Raw genomic sequence first — 21,434 nt, 5'->3', positions numbered from 1 at the left:
ACATATTCTATTTTATATATTTATCGATTTTTAACACTTTAATTGTAACCTACTGTACTGTTTATTCTTTTTTAGTTGTTTTTGTATATTTGTAAATGTACCATCTGTGAGCTGACTAAATATTGCCTAATATGAATAAGATGTACATTTTTTAAAGTTTATTATATTAAACGCAACAATAGTATGTATAATTTAAAAAAGAACACAAATAAAACATAAAATTGAATGTATTACCAGCATAATCGACTAAAAACTTTACAATGTATTGATTCAATTTTGATTAATGTCATAAGGTTTTCATCTTGTTTCTACTTGAAGTTGACCTTATGTTGACGGGGTGCGAAAAAAAGTCAATCTCTTGCAGGTATAGTTTCATTAACTATAGATATATCCACTCACACTACTTATATTACCATTCACAACTCAAGCTATTATGTTAGTAGTTTTTCCTTGAGTTTGGGTCATTTGGATCAAGATTTTCCATATCAACAAACTGTTGAAGATGAAACTTAGTTGATTGTTGTTTGGTCATTCTTGATGTGGCTCTCCACGCTGATACAATCTCGATCAATATTAGAATCAGGAGAATAACGTGCATAATGCGCTCTAGTGGTAGGATTATCGTGAACTCATTAAGAAGCAAAAACAAGGTGAGAGGAAATTGTGGTATAAAGGTTAGTAACAAAAACCCAGCTAGCTCGGGAACCTAAATATATTTAACATTTACCAAAATTTAAAGTTTTTAAAAATTAATTTTTATACTTTAAACAGGTACCATAGACAAGAATAACTTAATACAATCTGGTTTACCTTTTCTTGTAGGTTTCCTATATACCCAAGATACAGTCTTATGATCTCAATTAATGAAAATACGATTAGGATTGCAATAAGTAGAACTTTGTAAGTATTTTCAAGAAATTCGTATTTAATATCAAGCATTAAACTGCAAGATATTAACCAAAACGGAAAGAAAAATATGTTGAAAAACATTGCCATTTGTAGAGGCAGACTTGTACAAATTTCATTGCCTGAAAATTAAGAAAAATTTGTTTATTATATATCAGGTAGTCAGAACATTTAGTTCAATGACTCTTAGGCCCAAAAAGGTAGAATTTTTTTATTATTTATTAGTTTTATATATGACAATAAATTGTGCATGCTTAGTACAATAATTGAGCCTTGTTTAAGGGGTTTTAAATAGCATAAAATACCCCAAAAACACTCTTAACTTAGTAAAAAACACATAAAAATGCAAATTTTAAAATTGGCAATTTAAACAAAATATAAAAATTACCTGGCAAGACTTCTTTAATGCCTTCGTATTCAGACGAAGACGTCTGTGGATTAAATATTCTTGTTGATATATTATTTAATGTTTGTCGAATTTGAGGTGACATAATATCACGGGATGCCATGATCCTTGATTAATTTTAAAACGATTTTAAAAACGGTTTTGTTTTGATTTCAGCGTTGCTTCGCTTAGCAATTTGTTTTTGTCGTGCTTCATTGCGTTTCTATTCCATAGAAATCGGATTTTTTTTCGTTATGAATAATATTTTAAATTAAATATAAAAAATGCGTGGTAAGGGCGTTTTTTTACTGTTTTATTATTATGTAAAAATAATTTATATTTTAGTTAGTTTTTATGCATAAAGTTTATGCGAAACACCGTTTTGCAGTTTATTTTTTGTATAATGATTCTTATTTATATATTTCGCCATTTTGCCTAAGTTGCGATCTAAAAAAATATTACACTTAGGCCTTTAGCGATAAATCCTAAAAGTAAACCAACTCGCTTTTGCTTCTAGATTTTCAGTTAACATTTTTCTGCCGCGCTTCACCAATGCACGAGAATTGTTTACATAGCATATCATTAAGCACACGGGTCGTAAAAAAGGTTAAAACCTCTTTAAGTGTTAAAATGCGTTTGCATAACAAGCGAAAAGCAAGCAAAGAGTTAGAAAGAATGCCAAATAGAATCAAAGAAGGTTAAAGTTTTATTTAGTTAAATTTTAATAAAGAAATATTTTTTAAATTATAGCTATACTAATTTAGGAATTACATAACCATGGAAAACGAAATAATAGAAATGGATAAGAAAACTGAAAATGAAACATTAAATATAGAAGAGCCGCTTGAAACAATCAGAGAAAATGACCAAAAACCTAAAAACCAGCTTATTTATGGTATAGAAGATACCCCAGCTTGGTACTTGAGTGTGGGTTTAGGATTCCAGGTATTTTTTGAAGTTTTTTAAACTAGTAAACTAGAAAAACCTTTAGTATAAAAAATATATGGATGTTTATTGTATATTTAACAACTAACAACTATATATACTTCAACCTTTTTATATTTGTTATTATTGTTTTTTTTAGCATTACCTAACTATGTTTGGTTCTACAATAGCAGTACCATTAATTATCTCAAATTCTTTATGTATTGGAAATAACAATTTAGCCAAATCTCAAATTATTAGTACCGGGTTTTTTGTTTCCGGAATTATTACTTTGTTTCAAACTATCATTGGTACAAGGTATTCTACTGAAAATGCTTTTATTTATTGTATAAACTTAATAAATAAACAAATTATAAACAAGTGGAGTATATAATTAATGAATATAATTTAGCAATATGTATATTCTTTGTGTTAAAAATTTGTCATTATTTTATTTAAATGTTATTCTAATCAATTGATGCAATTGGCCTTATTGACTAAAAATAAATTTTGTAAATTTTTCAAAGACTTCCGATCGTGCAGGGTGCAGCGTTTTCGTTCCTTCCGCCGGTTTTGGCGATCCTAAACTCGGCTAAATTTGAACCCTGCCCCGATCCAAACGCTACCATAACTTCGAATACAACGTTTGATTGGACCCCCAGAATGTTAGAGGTAATTAGACAAAGGTTCGATCCCCACTGTTGTCATACTATGGCGACCTTGAGTAAGGCGCTTTTAATAGTGTATCAATATTGGACTGTCGTTATCTATTGTTTAAATAGTGTTCTTATAAAACGTTATCGTTTCATTCTGCCGTTAGTTCGGGGCAATATGTTTAAAGGTACAACTCTTGTTATCGTTTTTCTTATCAAACCTGTCACCCTGTCTGGCTTACTTTGTAAAACTTTTCAGTGTTTAGCTAGATGTGTTGTTTAAGTGTGTTTTATTAGATTAATTGTTCTTTGTAAATACTTTATATTAATAACCTATTTTGTAAATACTTGTACTTATAATTTGATTCTATTTGAATAAGATTACCATTAATAAAAAATTGGATTGTAAACAACCATTTGTTACAATAGTATAAACTTATTACTTAATTAGCAGCTTAATTATAATCTAAAAAATCCCAAACTGCCAAAGTTAACTTGAGACTGGGACAGGGTAATTGATGTTACTCTATGTTAAGGTCGTGAAGTCGACCTTTCCACATTAAGAAAAAAAATGTAAAAATATTTGTGTTACAGATTCAAGGTTCAATCATGGTGGCGTCTAGTATCGAAATGCTGATCGGTTTTACTGGAATAATCGGGTTTTTGATGTCGTATATTGGACCCTTAACCGTAGCACCAACCATAACCGTGATTGGGTTGTCTCTGTTTGGGGTTTCAGCTGATAACTTTGCTGGAACTCATTGGGGAATATCGGCAATGTATTAAGTTTTGTTTTTTATTTTTTTATCCTCGATGTGGGAAGGTCAACCTCACGACTTAAACTTAGAGTAACATCAGTTACCCCGACCCAGTCTCTAGTTGACCTTGCCAGTTTTTAATATTATAGATTATAGTTGCCCGAAAATTAAGCTACTGATTGAATACTAGCTCGACAGGACTTTATACTGTCTGTAACGCCCTACTCAATGGGCGCCACAACATAAAAGCAGTAAGGATCGAACCAAGTTCTTATTAATTAAGGGCCTGATGTTAAGTTAAATTTTGTATAGAATCAAACCGAATTTTGTACTGTAAAAGAAATTAGATTTATAAAATGATATTGATCTAAACTTGGCGTGGCAATGGACTTTACTAGCAAGATTTAATCTGTTGCATTTTTTTGTAATCTACTTTAAAATCAACACATTTTCAAACTATAATGCCCACAGGACAATGGTGCTGGTGATATTATTTTCCCAACATTTACGAAACGTAGCTGTTCCCATCAAATATTATCAAAGGAAAGGACAAAGCCAAGATGATATCAACAACAGTAAAGGAGGGTGGAAAACTACAAGAATCAAAATATTTACCCTGTTTCCCGTAAATTATTTATTTGTCTTAATTTTTTATAAAGCTATTATAAACGATTGTTTAATTATATCAGTTAATTTTTTTTATAATTATATCAAGTTGTTGTGGTCCTACTAAAATACGCTCGGAAGGCCGAGGGGGCCCGGGGTATGTGCAGGGGGCCCGGGGTGTGTCCAAGAGCTTCGGTGGTATTTACTTAAGTTCCGGGGTGTTTATATGAAGCCCGGGCTATTAATATTAGTCCAGATCGGTTTATACAAGTTTTTATGAGGCCCGGGGTGTTTTATACGAGTTTATTTAACTTTTGGATTTTAGCGAAGTCTTTAAGTGACTAAGTTTTAGTTATGCGTGACCAAAGCAATTGACCTTAATTTCTTGATAAAAAACAATCTTTGAACTTAAACATTTAGGTCATTATGGCCGTGTTATTATCATGGGGTGTTTGTGCTATCATCACAGCAGCAGGGGGATTTCCCGATTCAGCTACCGAGTACGGATACGAGGCAAGAACGGATATCAATATCGGAGTTCTCGACGAAGCTCTATGGTTTCGGGTTCCTTATCCAGGTAAGGTTAATCTTAACTTTTAAATCTTTAACATATCTTAACTAAGTCAGAATATGCGTTTAAGTTTCTTATATTTCTTACCCAAAAACTTATAAAAACCATACCTTGTGTTTTATAGGATTTTAAGAAGGCTTTTAGCTGACTGTTTTTATTTTTTATTTAATCTTTTTAAAGTATTATATTTTACACTCTAAGCTGTTTTTTTCTATATCCTGTGTTATTTTTAAGGGCAATGGGGCGTACCAACTGTTACCGTGGCCGGGGTACTTGGTGTTTTTAGCGGGATATTAGCCTCCATTATCGAGTCCATCGGAGACTACTACGCATGCGCAAGACTCTGCCAAATACCACCACCTCCCGCCCATACAATGAACAGGCAAGTGTGTTAAAAAATAACTTTAGTTAATGTTTATTTTTTATTTTGTTTTTTTGCGCATTGATAAAGGTAAATAATAAACACGATATACAATTAATATTACAACAATGCGACGGGAAAAAATGACAAAATCAATTTAATGATTTAAAACATGCTAAAAGTATTAATGTTTACATAAAGATTTTAAGTATATTATGGCATGGTCACCAAACCCAATATAGATTATATGTTGAGAATCAAAGTTTTTGTGAAATTATTTAACAATGGTATATAACTTATGTCTAGCTTTAAGTTGCCTTTACTATTTTTAAGTATTATTGAGTTGCGATTGCTTTGTCAATTGGTAGTTTAACTTTATAAACATGCTGACGTTTTTATGCTGTTGTTTTTGATTTGTTTTAGAGGGATATTATTTGAAGGGATTGGCTGCCTTATTGCAGGTGCGTGGGGTTCTGGAAGTGGAACGACTTCTTACAGTGAAAACATTGGAGCTATCGGAATAACAAAGGTAACATTTTAGGAATTGAAAATGAAACTAAAATTAAAAAAAACAGTGAACTTAGTTATTGGATTTTTTGCTATATATTTTTAATTTTTTGACGCTTATATTAAGTCAACATCTTTTCATGCTTGTTTAAATTAAATATTATTATTTTTACATTATTAAGGTTGCAAGTCGTCGGGTTGTTCAATGCGGGGCGATAATAATGATTATATTGGCAGTGATTGGAAAGTTTGGCGCCCTATTCACAACCATTCCGAATCCTGTTGTAGGTATTTACCGTTTTTAATTGATACATTTTTGAGTTCAAGCTCATTCTGCAAATTAATTTAGATTTATTGCTCATGATTGCAACACACAAAATATGTGCACCACAACTTGTGCTTTTTTGTTATTTTTTGATAACTTAATAAACATAACACTTTAATATTAAGGTGGGATGTTCTGTGTTATGTTTGGAATGATTTCTGCTGTCGGAATCTCAAATTTACAATTCGTTGATCTGAATTCATCGAGAAATCTTCTGGTCGTCGGTTTTGCTATTTTCATGGGTATTTCCGTCCCTGAATGGGTGTTAAAAAATTCAAGTCTCATAAGCACAGGTAAGTGGGTTAAATGAACCTTTGATTGGAGTGGGTAAGTAAAAAAGGATTTTACAATGCACTACAACACCAGGATGTTGCATAGGCAAAGTTATAAAATCAACAACGTCCTGGTCTGGATTTTTAGTAAATGTTGCCTTAACATTTGTACGACCCAAATATCTTTATTTTTTACAGCTTATGAAAGATTTTTTTTATTAAAACGTTTATATACTTTAGACCTTGCTACTTATACCTAGATTTCTGTTTTTATTGTTTAGGTGTTCCTGAACTGGATCAAATATTTCTAGTTTTGCTTCAAACAGGAATGTTTGTTGCTGGGTTGATTGCATTTATTTTGGATAACACAATACCAGGTTGGTTGATTAAATATTAAACTGTGGTTGTGAAATTGAATCCTAGAAATTATTAATTATCTCCTACATATGCTTCAATAACAAACTTGCAATACTTCATTTAATAATCTTTCACTTTTGTTTGTTTACATTGAATATAACTTACTAGGTTTTATTAAAAAAGGATATTTTAAACTAAACTTCTTAAATATGTAATGACATATTGGCCAAATTTGTATTTTGATTTTTGTACGTTTATAAGGCACCTTAGAAGAGCGTGGGATAATGTTATGGAGAAATCAAGTGCCTAAAGAAGACACGGAAAATACATTAAACGAGTCTGGGTCCAATGTTCGACATTTACCGCTGGAAGATCTTAGTTCCTATGATTTTCCAGATTGCAAATGTTGTACAATGCCTTCGCGTTTAGACAAAATTTTCTACTACATTCCTATATGTCCTGGTTTTAAGAAACACAAAAACTAAATTGAAATGCGCTTTGAAGGGGTTATATCAGTTCAATATTATTAAACATTTATTTTTTAGGAAGATTACATTTTATCTTGTGCAATATGGTTAGGATAATCCCAATTATATTTGATTAAAAGATATTGCTTAGTCCAAAGTCTTTGTCAGTTTATTGTGCCATACAAGTTCTTGTTTTAACTAATATTATAGCTCACTATAAAGCAATTTGTAGGTGTAAGTAATTTTTGTATTTGTTATTTTGGTTAGAGTGTTAGAATAACTTATTTCAGGATAACGTCATGTAGTAATGTTGTTTTAGGTTATTATTTTATTAGGATAAAAGTGTTAAAGTTTTAGTAAACGTATTCTTAGGTTAAGGTGTTGTATAAATATTAACATGTGTTTAGTAGAGTTTATCTTGTACTTTACAAAACTAAAAAATGGTAAAAAATTTCTTGAGACAACTTAGGAATAATTTTGCTAAAATGTTGGTTTAAGATTTAACTATAAGTTGTGTTTTGTTTAGTTGATTTACATTGGTGTTTAAAAACAGTAAAATAACATAGATTTTAAAATGTAAAAAAATATATGTAAAAAAAACTTAGTTAGTTTAAAATTATTGTTATTATAAGTTTACTTTAATATTTATGTATCTTCGCTGTTTAGCTTTGTTAAATTTTTTACTTAAGTTTATCTGGAAAACTAAGTAATTATTTATTTGATACGAACTTTTATAGTTTAATAGCACAAAAAAATATATTTAATATTTGCCACATCAAAATAAAACAAAAATTCTTAACAGACAGTATTTTATACAACATTAATAAAAAAATCAGTGGGAATTACAAACAGTCACAAAAAATAATTTTTACACATTTACTCGTTAAGTTAAAATAAACAAATTCTATCGTCAACAGTAAGTCTATACAAAAATATTTGTTATTTCAAAATTTAAAAATAGCAGATAAACTTAATATCGATCGTTACGGGACGCGATGTCATTTTTTTTAAGTTTCAGATATTATAATACAAATTAATCCAAGTACTTTCGTTGAGCACATGCTAATATCATGACAAGAATCTAAAATATAAAACGTATTTAATTATAAGAATATTAATTCGAATATCGGAATTTAAATAAACAGTCGTACGTATCAAACCGATTTGGTGTCACGGTTAACACAATTTTTTTTAAGAGATCCAGGGTTTGATTCCAACTACTTAATGTCTACCGCCCTCAAGCAAGATACTAACGTTTTTAATATCTTTCTTAGCAAAAATCAAAAGTTGGGTTAAGAAACAGCCTATATTACCAGGTTTATAATAACCAAAATAAAAAATGGCATCTTATGACTGGTTAAATGTAACTAATATTATCCCAAGCATATAAGCTGTGAAGTTAAACTTTCTACTTCAAAAATAAATAATTTAACCTACCTCCAATACCGCAATACCAATGACCACTCCTCCAATAATTATGAGATACCTTTTCACAAATTCCTCCACGCTTGCAGTACACCCCTTTAAGTATAAACAATATTGTTAGTTGTAGGTTTAATGTAGTAACAGTAACATGTTAAAAAATAAGGTTTGGTGTTTATATGTAATGTTATAATATATATTATGATTTATATAATATCCCAATATGCTAAAGGCAAGTCGAGACTGGGTCGGAGTAACAGTTGTTACTCTATGTTTAAGTCGCGCATTCGACTTTCCACATCGAGGATAAAGATATATACAAAAAAAATAAGCCCAGTACTTTGTTCAATTTTTGGCTATAATTACAACACTTGTATTTTGAAATTAAAATTTAATAAGTACACGTTGCGTAGTAGAAAGTAATTAACATTTCACACATAATTTTACACATAATTATGTTTATTTACCTGTGTGTTTAAGAAGTCTTGCAATTGACTGACTGGCAACGAGTTGTTATGACACTGCGTGACGTCAACAAAGTTACCATTGTTCGTAACGCAGCAACTATCCGGCCAGTTTCCACTTAAAAACGCTGACGTCACAATAAATATATATATTTAGGTTATTACATCATAAACATAATGATTATAAATTTAACATAACAATGTTTACCTTCGCTCGAATTGCCCATTGTTGTATTTCCCGACATTTGTGACATCATAGTAGTAGTGTTTGTTGGTGACGTCATAGTAGTTGTATTCATTGATGGCATCATCGTAGTCGTGTTCATCGCTACGGGGGTGGTCGTTAGGGGGTTGGGGTCGTAATTTCTATAATCAAGGGTGCCATTATACCCGCAACAACCAAACTAAAATAATCAAAAAATGTTTTTTTTTAAATTTTGTCTCATTTGTTAGCATGGTTCACTTAATTTAAATCTCTTTTTGACCCGTGTAGTCTTGTGTTCGATTTCCCCTTGTCAATATGTTTAAATATTCACCAACATACCCTTTAAGGGACTAAAAAATGTGTTTGCACACGCTGTTTATAAAACTTGCAATGTATTAAGATTTTAAACAATGGCCATTATTTATAAGGATAATAAGTTAATAGTCATTTTTTTGAACAATAAAGTGATTGTTAATGTATTACACTAACCTAGCGAATTTATAAAAAAAAATGTAAAGTTAAACAACTCGCGACATAAAGCAGTTTTGTTATTGAATTAAATATAAGAACGTATGTACTTATTTACTAATCTATTATAACAATTCTTTGTTAACTACAACCAATAGAAAATTAATAAAAGATGACTTACAAATAATTGAACACTGTCGACAATTGAAATGGCGCTTCCTCCTATTGTGACGTAGTCAGCGATCAACAATCGAAACCCATCTTCTATTTTGTCAGTTACAGCCTAAACAAGTGATAGTTCAGGATGATTTTTTGTGTTTTTTTATCTTTAAAGGTCGATTTTAAAGGCAAATTAAGGACAGCGTTTGTTTCTCCAAATTAGCCTCATTTTTCTTTGTAAGTTTGCTAGAGTAATAACCCGTGTCCTTTATTAACCTAATAGTGTAATGACCATGCGTGTAACTTAAAACTAATACAAATAGAAGTCCATTTAGTTAATAAAAAATGAAGTTTATAACTGAAATATTTAATATATTTATATACCTGCTGTCCGTACACAAATGCAACGATCCCGATTGTAAGTTGGCCAATAAACAGAAGTAACACGGAAATAAAATACTAAAAAAAATTTATAAATTCAATTAGGTCAACGAAATGAAGCGCCCCTTTAAATTTAATTTTTTTATACATTTCTTTATACTTAGTGTGGGAAAGTCGAATGCACGACTTAAACATAGGGCAACAACCGTTTTCCCGACCCAGTATCAAGTTGCGTTTTGCAATTTGGGATATTATAGATCATAATTTTCCTATAATTATAAGCTGCTGATAAGTGTTAGCATAGCAGAAGTTTATACCATTTAAAACGCTTTTACTTAAATACACTACAGCATGAGGGCTGTGGGGATCGAACCCACGACCTCGTGTAGTGTAGCCAGTGTTTTGTACCCCGATCTAATTTCAAGTTGCTTTAACTTGATTTGGATAATATTGACCCAATAATAATGTCTATTAAATAGCATAAGTTAAGAGATTCGACATGTTTTTATAAACAATAGTTAAGGAGTGTTACGTAATAATTGATTCGTATCAAAACAAGCAATGTTGTACTGTTATTATTTATAGCTTCATATCCTCTTTATAATTTCCTTATTAGCGTATAAGATAAGACAAGACCTATATACGTTACTAACATGTGATCGTCAATTGTTAGGCATTATATTAATTAATTGCGTGATTGTGTTTGTCTAATTGGTTTTTAATTATATATACGTTGTAGTTTGACATACGTCTATATTAGGTCCCTAAGTGTTTTCCGATATTTCTTTCAACATATAAAACTCCTAATATTACGTCATAAACCACTTAAAATTTCTTCCTAACCATACTTACCAAACCTAACAACCCTTTGCTGTCCGACAACGCACCACAACAACCAACAAAACCAATAAAAAACACCAAAGCACCAACTGCGATAAGACCAATCGATATTGCCCCCAACTGGGTGTCAGTTATAGCGGTAGCAAGCGTCCGCAGAATGTTTTGAAAGTTGGTTTCGTATTGGATAAGCAATCCTCCTGCCAGCATAGCAGCCCCCGCTATCTGTAAATTAGTTTTATTAAACATTTTCAAATGTAAAAATCAATTTAATTATTTAGTTGTAAATTTATTTATTTTACGTATTTTTTTTTGCGCATTAATGACAGTGAATAAAAAGTTTACAATAAATATGACACTAATGCGACGGAAAAAATGACAAAATCAAAAAATGAATTAAAACATATCCTAAGCAATAATGTTTAAATAAAGATTTTAAGTATGTTATGGTATGTTTCACCCAATTAAAAATCTATATTAAATTTAGTAAATTTTAAATAAACTAAAATAGAATCAATAGTGCGGCTATAATTGGGTTTTATTAATTTAAGTTAACTTTATTATAATCATGCATTTCTGCCTTTAAAAATCCTACGCAACCGTTTAACCAACGCCTGGTCACAAGAAATAAATGACGTCACAATAAATATATATGTGACGTCATAACCGGCACTGTGTTTCCGATTTCTTAATATGGAAATTCGATACAAACATTTGAAAAGAGTTTTATTTTATTAATGGTTCTGCGTAAGCAAATTACGCAAATGTTTATTACTATTATGTATTTGTAACCATTTCTTATTCTATACTAAGTATATATTGCTGCTTAGCACATGCACCACTTAAAGTCATATATTAGCGATATTTTTAAACTCAAAAATTAATAAAGTTGGTGTCACTGAACACAAAAATGATTTTAACTTTAAATAATTTCACCTACTTTTTAAGTTACAATTAAAATTAATTAAAAAAAGAAAGGGGGAGCCTTGTTTGGGATGACGTAGAAAGTACTCGCTTGTATACATTTACTACGCTACTTGGTACTTTCTACGTCACACAAAAAATAGGGCAACCTGGTTTTTTAAGGTAATCATTTTTCAGTATTTTTGAAAATTAAATTTTAAGTACCACAGACTAAGGTGCTATATACATTATTTACAAAATTGCAAAACTCTGTAACATAACACTTTAAATAATTTTATGTTGTTGTACAATTACAAATTATAACATAAACTAATTAATAATTAATGTCTACTTACTATGCACAGTACGTTTAGACAGACAAGTAGAATTTTAATGTATCTTCCCATGATTTGAACACTTGTTAATAACTATTAATTTAAAGAATTTGGCTAAAAAACCCTTTGTAAATATGCTGCTATTTTAAAAAATGATCTAAAAATAAAAGTAAATTTTTCTAGCATTGACTTTAGGTTAAAAACCGGCTCTTAAAATAATTTTTAAATGCTAACATGTCGCTATAAGCTGTAAGTTTTTTTCTGCTGAGCTTATACTTCCTCAATTAACTGTTGTGAAAAGGATGTCACATTGTTTTTATAACAACCCGATGACAGCATATTTAAACCTTATTATTAACGCCTTGTTTTATGGTATAATACACATCAGCTTAATAACGAAAACTCGAAAATTAAAAATGTAACAACTTTTTTTCTGGTCGTTCAAGCAATAATTAAAAAAGTAATGCTTACTGTTGTGTTAAAAAATCCCCAAACTGCCAGGAAAGTTATATTAACAAACTTCGTTTCGACAAACAACAGATTCTAAAACAGTAACTATATTCTTCCGCCTTTTAATTAGTGAGCAACTTAGATCGCCTACCCGTTATAGCACAATAAACATGATGTACTGCTAAGACAAAGTATTAATGTGATTTTCACTAATTGACAACTGTATCTTACTTTATTAATTTACTTTAAAAAGTTAATGGTCATTAAACTAATGTATATATATAAGTTATATTTTATTATTTAAAAATCGTAACAAGTTTAAAATTTAAATAATCTAAGATTTAAATTTATTACCTAATAGTTTCTGCTTTTTTTACATTAAAAAATAACTTAAATCTAAATATATATAGGGGCCATTAAACAAAAATTATCAATTCTGTTACTACGTATTTACGTAATCCATTAGAAGGCAAATCATGACCTGATGTAGTCAACGTAACTTAACTATTAATCAAGTCTTACTACATAGCATTGCACGCCTGATAAAAGGAAATGAAACTGTGCCCGATTTTCTATCGCATTTACCGGAATTTTCAATAAGCTGCTATATAATGCGATCTATAAAATACCCGTAACTTACTTTCGTTGGTTAGAGTGACGTAACCGGAAGCGACGTCATCGTTATGCGTAAGCGAAATGTTCATTCATGCAGGGGCGGATATTTGGTCACGTGATTTGAAATGCGATGTTTAGCCCTTTGCGTTAAACGATTTGAAATGCGATGTTTAGCCCTTTGCGTTATACGCATTACTAAACGATGCAGTTCTTTTATTACAACCCCCTTTTCCTTTACCTGCGTGTTTTATAATTCTTTTTTATACAACATCTGTAGACTAAATACTTTTTTTCGCGTAAGTTGGACAAACAAATATTAATTTTATTTATTTCATTTTCTTGCGTTTTATAAATTTAAATTGCTAATTCAAATGAGCCAAGTTTGCGAGTGTGCTATATATATATATATATATATATATACAGGAAACCGTTTTATATAAAGATTGTTAAGAAGTTTGAAAATACAGGGTTGTTATTTAAAACAAAAGATATTGCCAAAACAAAAGATAATAACTTTAAGGAGTTACAATTTGATCTTTTCCACGAAATTCTGTTTGATATATAAATGAATTAAGTAAATAAAAAACGTCACCGAACCAAATATTGAACTTTCCATACATTTCCCTATTAAACTTGAAATTTGAAATTTGATACGACGTTTTTGAATTGCGAGTTATAATTCCAACAACAGGAAAAGAACTCGAGCCAGAAAAAAGGGAAACCGCACGACCAGGTAAAGTACCGGCAGAAAAACTTTTAGAATAATACCTAGGGGATATTTATAGACAGTGCAACTTTAAGTTGCAGAGAGTGAAATTATAAAAGTTTTAGTTGATGAGTGTTAAATTTAAAGTTTTATGCACAAGTTTTAAATAGATTTGCATAAAGATATTTTATACACATAAATTTATACAGCTTAAAAGGGAACTCAACAAAAAAATAAGGCTAGCTAAACTGTACTGAGTTTAAAACTGTAATTAAAAATATTTTTGTGTCTGTAATAAGCCTGATTCGATGTTTTAAACTTCGACGGCAAACCCTCTATGACGTCACCAGGTTGTACGCGAATTTGTTAGCTATACGTTGTGATGCGGTTATAAGCTGTTTTATAGTCCTACAAGTTTTCTAGAAAAGTTAAACTATTATTTTAGCTGGCCTTATTTTGCTGTTGAGTTCCTCTTTAAGTAATAAACGTTAATACCCTTTAAATAAATAAAAGTTACCTATAAGACCAAATGTACTTTTCAGTAAAAAAGAACTGTCAGTGCTTCAGTTTCGTTTTAATAATATCAACTACTATAAAATGTCTTAAAATAAGTTGTTTTAGCAATATTAGAAGAAGGTTTTAAATTTTGCATTTACAAATTGCTATAAATATAATATTATGTAGCTATATTCATCTATGAATTGTGGTTAAATTGTTTTCAATTATTAATTTTTGAAAACTATTTGTAAATTAATGCAACAAAAACTTGCGTGCAAAGAATGAAGCCCATACCATCGTTCAAGTTAAAATTTTGTTTTTTTTTTGTTGCAATACGAGCTAAACCGATTCGCTAGAAGTGCAAAACCAAACCTACCTCTCTTTTTGAAAAGCATTCAAGTGAAACTCAATAACATTACGATTCTGAGCTTTTTGTAAATTTAGCAAAATGAATAAAATTGTAAACTGACGTTGATTTTATTATTTAGGGCAAAAGTATTCTAGGTTTAAGTAAAAAAAATGTCGGGATGGAATTCTTCGTTTACTGAACTTGATTCAGACTCGGTAAATTTTTTATAAGGGTGCATTCAGTTTAATTTGCCTTTTTTTAAATTTTTAACAGTTAAATAAAACGAATTTATGGTTATATGTTATCAGTTTATGATCCAAAAAACTTTCGTTCAAGCACTTATAAAGTTTATTTTATTTAGCTTCATTAGCTAGGTTTTGAACTTAACGTCCCCACGAAATAACGATTTAATTTGTTTGACCAAATATTAACCGAAGTAATATCTTTTCCTAGGAATATACGGAAGAAAATAGAAGTGATGTTGATGTGTTTGAAGACAGTTTCTGGCGACCACCTGAACAAAGTAAGTCTAAAAAACTTTTTTTGTTGGTTGTACACGATTTTATAGTTAAACACCGTCGTTCAATATTAAGGGAAATTTTTTTTATTTGGAGCGAACTGATTCACTTTTTCGCTTTTCTAAAATATAATAGAATCAACCATAAAAATTGTTAACGTTTTTAGCCGTCTTTTTCAAATATTTACTTTTTTTAAACGGCCGCATTTGCCTTATTATTTTCTTTGTACTAGACTATAAATAAAGATTGAAGTTTAAGGCTTTTATTTTTGCTAACAATCGCGCTATTCCTTATTAAAGCATATTTAAATGATTACTTAACAATTGCTATTTTCCAAATGAAGGTAACATTACACGAACAGCCAAACAAGTATTTAATATTGTTCACGAGGAAGGCTCAGGTCAACCATTCCATATTGAATATGTCGGAAACAATTTCGTTGATATTCTTTCAAACGAAGAAATTATGGATTATCCAGTCGCTGTATTCTCCATTGCCGGGGAATATAAATGCGGGAAATCGTTCCTACTTAATCTTGGTGTTAGATTCTTGGAAAAGGAAAAGGTGAGTATAACAAACCCTAATTCTAATTTAAGTATAACAAACCCTAATTCTAATTTGAGTATAGCAAACCCTAATTCTAATTTAAGTATAGCAAACCCTAATTTTAATTTAAGTATAGCAAACCCTAATTCTAATTTAAGTATAACAAACCCTCATTCTAATTTAAGTATATAACCCTTAGTCTAATTAAATTATTTTTTAGGCAGATAATTGGGACACACCAGCAGCTGACGAACTTGAACGGATTTTTGAGACTTCAGGTGGAGATAGCGCAGAAACCAGTGGAATTTGGATGCTGAACGAACCTTTTATTGTAACTTGCCGTGATGGAAAAAAGGTAAAACTATTTAACTAATCCTAAATATTGTCTTTAACAATAAGTTAAATTTAAATTGAATGCGGTCATTATTAAGGTCCATGGTTTGATGTGTCTTGCTTCTATGACGCGTGTCTTGCACATGTCTTCCTTTTATGTGTCTTCTTTTAAGCAACACCTTGTAATAACTCTTTGTCAAACTCTAAAAAGACAATAAACCGGTGAATGTTGGACAGCAATCTAAAACTGACGAAAAAATTTTAGGGTTATATTGACTTCTAACCCTTTTACACTAAAAATTTGTTCCTTGGGATATACTTTAAAAACTATTCGCGTTTACATAATGTAAACAACAATTAAAGTTTTTTTTGAATTTACGAAAAGGTTGCTGTTTTTCTGGTTGATACTGAAGGCTCGTTTGATAACAAAGATTCTAAAGAAAAATCCTTCTTAGTCAATGTCTTAAGTTTGCTAATGAGCTCCCATTTTACGTTAAACTGCCCATCAAAAATCAACAAACCGAATATGGATTTTATCAAGGTAAGTTGTATAGTAAATGGTAAGCATGATTCGGATAAGCTGGGTTTATTATTAAGTTATTAATAACTTTGTGAATTAATTTTATTTTTTAGCAACTCTCCCAACTATTAAACGAAGTAAGGGGCCTTGATGTCAACCAGACAGTAGACCAGGTACTAAAATTTCATATCGTTTTCTGTTAAAGCAAATTTTGAGGTACATAAGAGATGTAGCTTTTTGGGACTTGAGCTCGATTTTCTATGTTACAATGTTTAGTTTAAATCAGATTTAAAAATGCTTCTACGTTTATGTAATTGAATAACACTAACCGGCAGCGTGGTGTAGTGGTAAGAACACTTGCTACACCATACATGAAGTCGTGGGTTCAATCCTCACTGATCTTATGCTGTAGCACCCTTGAGTAAGGCGCTATAAACGGTATGAACTCCTGCTGAGCCAGCACTTAATCAGCAACAAAATTATCGGCCAATTATAATTTATAATATCCCAAACTGCCACAGGCAACTCAAGACTGGGTCGGAGTAACTGATGTTACTCTATGTTTAAGTCGCGCATTCGACTTTCCCACATCGAGGATAAAGATATATACAAAAAAAAAAAAAAAAAAACACTAACATGGGTTACACTAACATTATTAAGGTCGTTTTTTAGACAATCAAGTATTTGGTTCGCGACTATGTTCCACCCGAACGGTGTGGATTAGCAAACGGTCAAAATTATTTAAACACAAAGTTAGACGAAGATAACGAACCACGTAAACTGAGATCTTGTTTTAGTTCAAACCAATGCTGTTTGTTGCCTCGACCCGACGGACTTGTAGCCAATCATGTTCAGAACAATATCAGAATGGGTGGTAAGATTGCTGTGTTTCTGATTCAAGTGGCATTTTTTTAAAGCCAAGAATTCAAATACACTTAAACGTAGTGCTTAGAACAATTGGTCTTCATTGCATGAGGTCACTTCTTTGGTTTTAAATGCGTTCATGTTGTAGCCCATGAGTAAGGCGGTATTAACATCATATACTTCTACCGCGTTGTAAAAAACTATCGGCAGCTTAATTATAGGATTATATTCTTAAAAAGAGAATTTATATATCTAAAGTAAAGGTCTTCGACTAAATTTAAACTGTTTATATGTGATCTACTCTTTTTTTTGCAGATATTAACAAAGATTTTTTAAATCATGTCAAAAAATTTTTCAAACAACTTTTTGCTGACAAAAACTTGCCTGTAAAAAGAGTGGAAAACATGACTCTGACTTGCCAAGAATACCAAAAATATATCGAGTCATTTATTCCAACGTTAGAAATGGGAAAATTTGAATACGCAAAAAGCCCTGAGGAGGTATGCGATATATATTATAAAAGATGTTTTACGTTTAATAATTATGTTTATAATTTTTCATAGTATTTTATGTAATTCAGTGCTAACATGTTTTTTTTTATATAGATAAGAACCCGATCTAAGTATCTTGCGAATATGCAAACCGCCTTAATGGAATACAATAGAGTTTGCAAAACGACGGTAAAGTTATTTCTTTAGAATTTAATCCTAAAATTAAAATAAAGTTTAATATAAAACCCAATACATTGCATTCTAGTCATATTACATTTGAAATTAATCTAAAGATTAAAATTGTAAAAGGGGGGATCAATTTTAACTAAATACATTCATACCACTGCGCGCACACAAGCTCTTAGAACATTTAAAGAGAAATTCAAACCTCCCCGAGATGAAATTTTATTTCGTGAATTTGAAAAAAAATTAAAAGAAAAGATTGATGCTTTGTGGAATGAAACAAAAGTATTTGTTGTGTTAAGTATTTATAAAAAGTTGTAATTAATAAAAGTTAATTTTTTATTTCGAAACTTTATTTCCTAACTATAAGCCTAAGGTAACCATTGGTAATTAGACCAAGTCTTGAGTTGACTTTAACAGTTTATAATGTTATCGATTGTATAGCTTAATCATATTTCATTCAGTTGATTTTTGACTCGGTCAAAGTAAATACTTTTACCAGAACCTAGCTGTTAAATTATTTTTTATGAAATCTAGAAAACAAATGAATTGAAATGGCTTGAACACGTAAAAATTGCGTTCACCAACTACAAGGAATTATGTCCGACTGAGGTATTTATTTATTAACTAAAATTTCTTAAAGTTTTGGCCTAAAAAATGTTTGTATTACATCTTTAATATTATTATTTTTTTGTATATATCTTTATCCTAGATGTGGGAAAGTCGAATGCGCGACTTAAACATAGAGTAACACCAGTTACTCCGGCCCAATCTCGAGCCTGTGGCAGTTTGGGATATTATAGGTTATAATTGCCCGGTAACTATGCTGCTGATTAAGTTCTTGCTCAGCGGGAGTTCGTACCGTTTATAGCGCCTTAATCAAGTCCGCTACAGCATAATTATATTTTTAAGTGACATGGACAAATTTACTTTTATAAAACTGCTATATAGACAAAATGACTGTTACAACACTTGGCTTATTGGCCGTAGAGTATTTGTTTTATTCTGCTGCTTGCGTGTCGTAGCGGGGTAAAAAAGAAATTTAAAAAACGTTAAAAATTAAAACTTTTTTTAAAGGGCGTGTTAGTTTTAAATGAATACACTCACTCCACTGCTCGTGTACAAGCTCTTAAAACATTTGATAAAAAGTTAAATCCTCCTCGAGATGAAATTTCATTTCGCCAATTTGAAACAATGTTAAAACAAAAGATAGATGACTTGTGGAATGAGGTCAAGGTATAGGTTTTGGTTTAATCTTTTAAATTTTTCTACTGTTAGTTGTTTTAACAATATAGAAGTTTTTTATGTGGATGAGAAAGATAACTTTTGTTTTGTAAATTGTAGGAACACTTCAGAATTCTAAAAGAGTTTGAAGAAATTGTTAATTACTATGAAGCAGAAATGAAAGACGTAAATGTTTAATTTTACTAACCAAATATATTTGTTTTTGCGCTTACAAAATCTGTTTTGTTGCTATAGTTAACTGTTACTTAAATTAGTGAATTTTCTTAATGTGTGTTTTTGTAAATGTATGTATACCAAATAACTTATATTGTATTAACTGTATTTAAAACAGAAATGTGGAGGATATGTTCGGGTGAGTGTTTTATGTAAGAATACAACACAAATTGCTGCTGAAAGCTTTCAAAAAATTAACACCGCCGATATTCCTGATCTTCTAAAACCAGAATTTCGCAACGAGTTCGTGGAAAGGGCTAACACAATTTACGAGCGTATTAGAAAGACAGAAAAAGATCTTATAAAAAATTTGAAAAGAGGAGGTATTGGTACTGCTGCTGTTTTAACGGGAGGTTTAGGCGTTGGTTTATCATTTTTAGCTCCTCCTGTGCTTGGTGTTGCTGTGGCATCCACAATAGCCACTGAGCTAGTTATTACAGGTTCGGTTGGGGCAGGTCTTTTAGCTTCTGCGATTACTGTGTTTGGTGTTTTCGGAGTGGTTGATTTACTACAAAAAGGGCACAAACCTGCATTTGCTGTTCTTTCTGCAACGAAAGTACTGGCTAGTCCAATATTAGCCAACAGTTCTGTTAAGGACAAGAAAAAAATGGAATACTTTTTAATTTCTGTACAAGAAGACCTCCAAATTGCGATGGTGGCGGAAATTTTAAACGAAGAAAGAGTTCGACAAGAAGATCTTAACGCGAAACCTGAAGTCAACACTGGTGTTATTTTTGAAACTACCGATGATACAGCCCGTCTTATTGCCGTTTAAAATGTAACATTTAATACATGCCATTTTTAGTGCCATATATTAAACTCTGTATGTAGTAAATGACATTACGTCAGTGTCATATGCAGTAGGTTGTTTAACAATATTATATTACATCTTTTGTGTAACTACTAGGTTTGCAATAATTGTACATATTTTGAAGCATCATATGCTGGGGTAGATAGTTTAACATTGTTATGTAACATAAGTAGGGTAATATCTGAAACATTGTACATATTTCAAATTGTAGCAAAAGTTACAATTGTAGGTTTTGTACATTTTTGTCGTTAATTTGTAGAAAAAATGTAACTTAATCAACAAAGTTTATATCTTAAAAACTTAGTTTACTCACAAATTTGTAACAAATTATAATAAATAATAAACCTTTTTTAGTGTCATTAGTTGTCATGGCGGCTAATGAACAGATATAGCATTCAAAAAAAACTTGAATGTTTAACCTTGCAGGCTACTACCGCCACTCGTTTACGATTATTCACAAGCAAATACTGTCGGTGTATATTGTATAACCCTCCTACTAATACAAGTCGAAACAACTTTACACTTTGACTTTAAAATCAAGGTAACAAAGTCAAATAAAGGACTTCAGGAACAAAAGCTGAGAGTTCAATAAACACCAAGGAACTAAAATATTTGATGGTAACCTAGTAATATTGTAACAGCCGATGTTGTTTATTACAGGGCTGGAAAGCGTCAATAGATAAAGAGGAACCAAACATGTTAAGATAAAGAGAAAACCGCTCGACTGGGAAAGCACCATCAGAAGGATTTTGGTACGACACAAAATGTTTTGTTCTTTATTTAAGGTTTGTTTTTTAGTTTTGTAAACGGTCCACTAGTTTTATCT

At 30.7% G+C, this 21,434-nt stretch overlaps 4 protein-coding genes across 4 annotated transcripts; 2 read left to right on the top strand and 2 right to left on the bottom strand.

The window, feature by feature from the left end:
• Positions 1–235: 235 nt before the first annotated feature.
• On the bottom strand, positions 236–1,470 carry LOC145755245 (transmembrane protein 17B-like). Its single transcript, XM_082571471.1, has 3 exons — positions 1,295–1,470; positions 811–1,028; positions 236–706 (listed from the first exon to the last, which is right to left on the bottom strand). Exons 1-3 carry the CDS (start codon positions 1,413–1,415, stop codon positions 437–439), a joined length of 609 nt encoding a protein of 202 aa, XP_082427597.1. The 5' UTR covers positions 1,416–1,470; the 3' UTR covers positions 236–436.
• Positions 1,471–2,068: 598 nt separating this feature from the next.
• Positions 2,069–7,110, top strand: LOC145755356 (solute carrier family 23 member 1-like). The gene is made up of 12 exons (XM_082571581.1): positions 2,069–2,236; positions 2,376–2,533; positions 2,743–2,887; positions 3,463–3,647; positions 4,098–4,251; positions 4,653–4,809; positions 5,038–5,185; positions 5,588–5,693; positions 5,854–5,959; positions 6,122–6,289; positions 6,550–6,645; positions 6,887–7,110. The coding sequence occupies exons 1-12, from the start codon at positions 2,069–2,071 to the stop codon at positions 7,108–7,110; spliced, it is 1,815 nt and encodes a 604-aa protein (XP_082427707.1).
• Positions 7,111–7,812: 702 nt separating this feature from the next.
• LOC145755341 (tetraspanin-18-like) lies at positions 7,813–12,425 on the bottom strand. The gene is made up of 8 exons (XM_082571565.1): positions 12,288–12,425; positions 11,044–11,253; positions 10,195–10,269; positions 9,833–9,934; positions 9,187–9,382; positions 8,982–9,106; positions 8,530–8,613; positions 7,813–8,173 (listed from the first exon to the last, which is right to left on the bottom strand). Exons 1-8 carry the CDS (start codon positions 12,336–12,338, stop codon positions 8,126–8,128), a joined length of 891 nt encoding a protein of 296 aa, XP_082427691.1. The 5' UTR covers positions 12,339–12,425; the 3' UTR covers positions 7,813–8,125.
• Positions 12,426–14,994: 2,569 nt separating this feature from the next.
• LOC145755138 (atlastin-3-like) lies at positions 14,995–21,096 on the top strand. The gene is made up of 14 exons (XM_082571353.1): positions 14,995–15,099; positions 15,338–15,407; positions 15,746–15,966; positions 16,169–16,303; positions 16,667–16,822; positions 16,915–16,974; positions 17,474–17,675; positions 17,981–18,165; positions 18,271–18,345; positions 18,466–18,624; positions 18,877–18,951; positions 19,417–19,575; positions 19,684–19,749; positions 19,916–21,096. The coding sequence occupies exons 1-14, from the start codon at positions 15,055–15,057 to the stop codon at positions 20,570–20,572; spliced, it is 2,265 nt and encodes a 754-aa protein (XP_082427479.1). The 5' UTR covers positions 14,995–15,054; the 3' UTR covers positions 20,573–21,096.
• The last annotated feature ends 338 nt before the right edge of the window (positions 21,097–21,434 follow it).

The sequence above is a fragment of the Corella eumyota genome, chromosome 6, assembly GCF_963082875.1.
Source record: "Corella eumyota chromosome 6, kaCorEumy4.1, whole genome shotgun sequence".
In the NCBI taxonomy this organism is placed as follows: domain Eukaryota; kingdom Metazoa; phylum Chordata; class Ascidiacea; order Phlebobranchia; family Corellidae; genus Corella; species Corella eumyota.
This window is presented reverse-complemented; position numbering and strand designations above follow the sequence as displayed.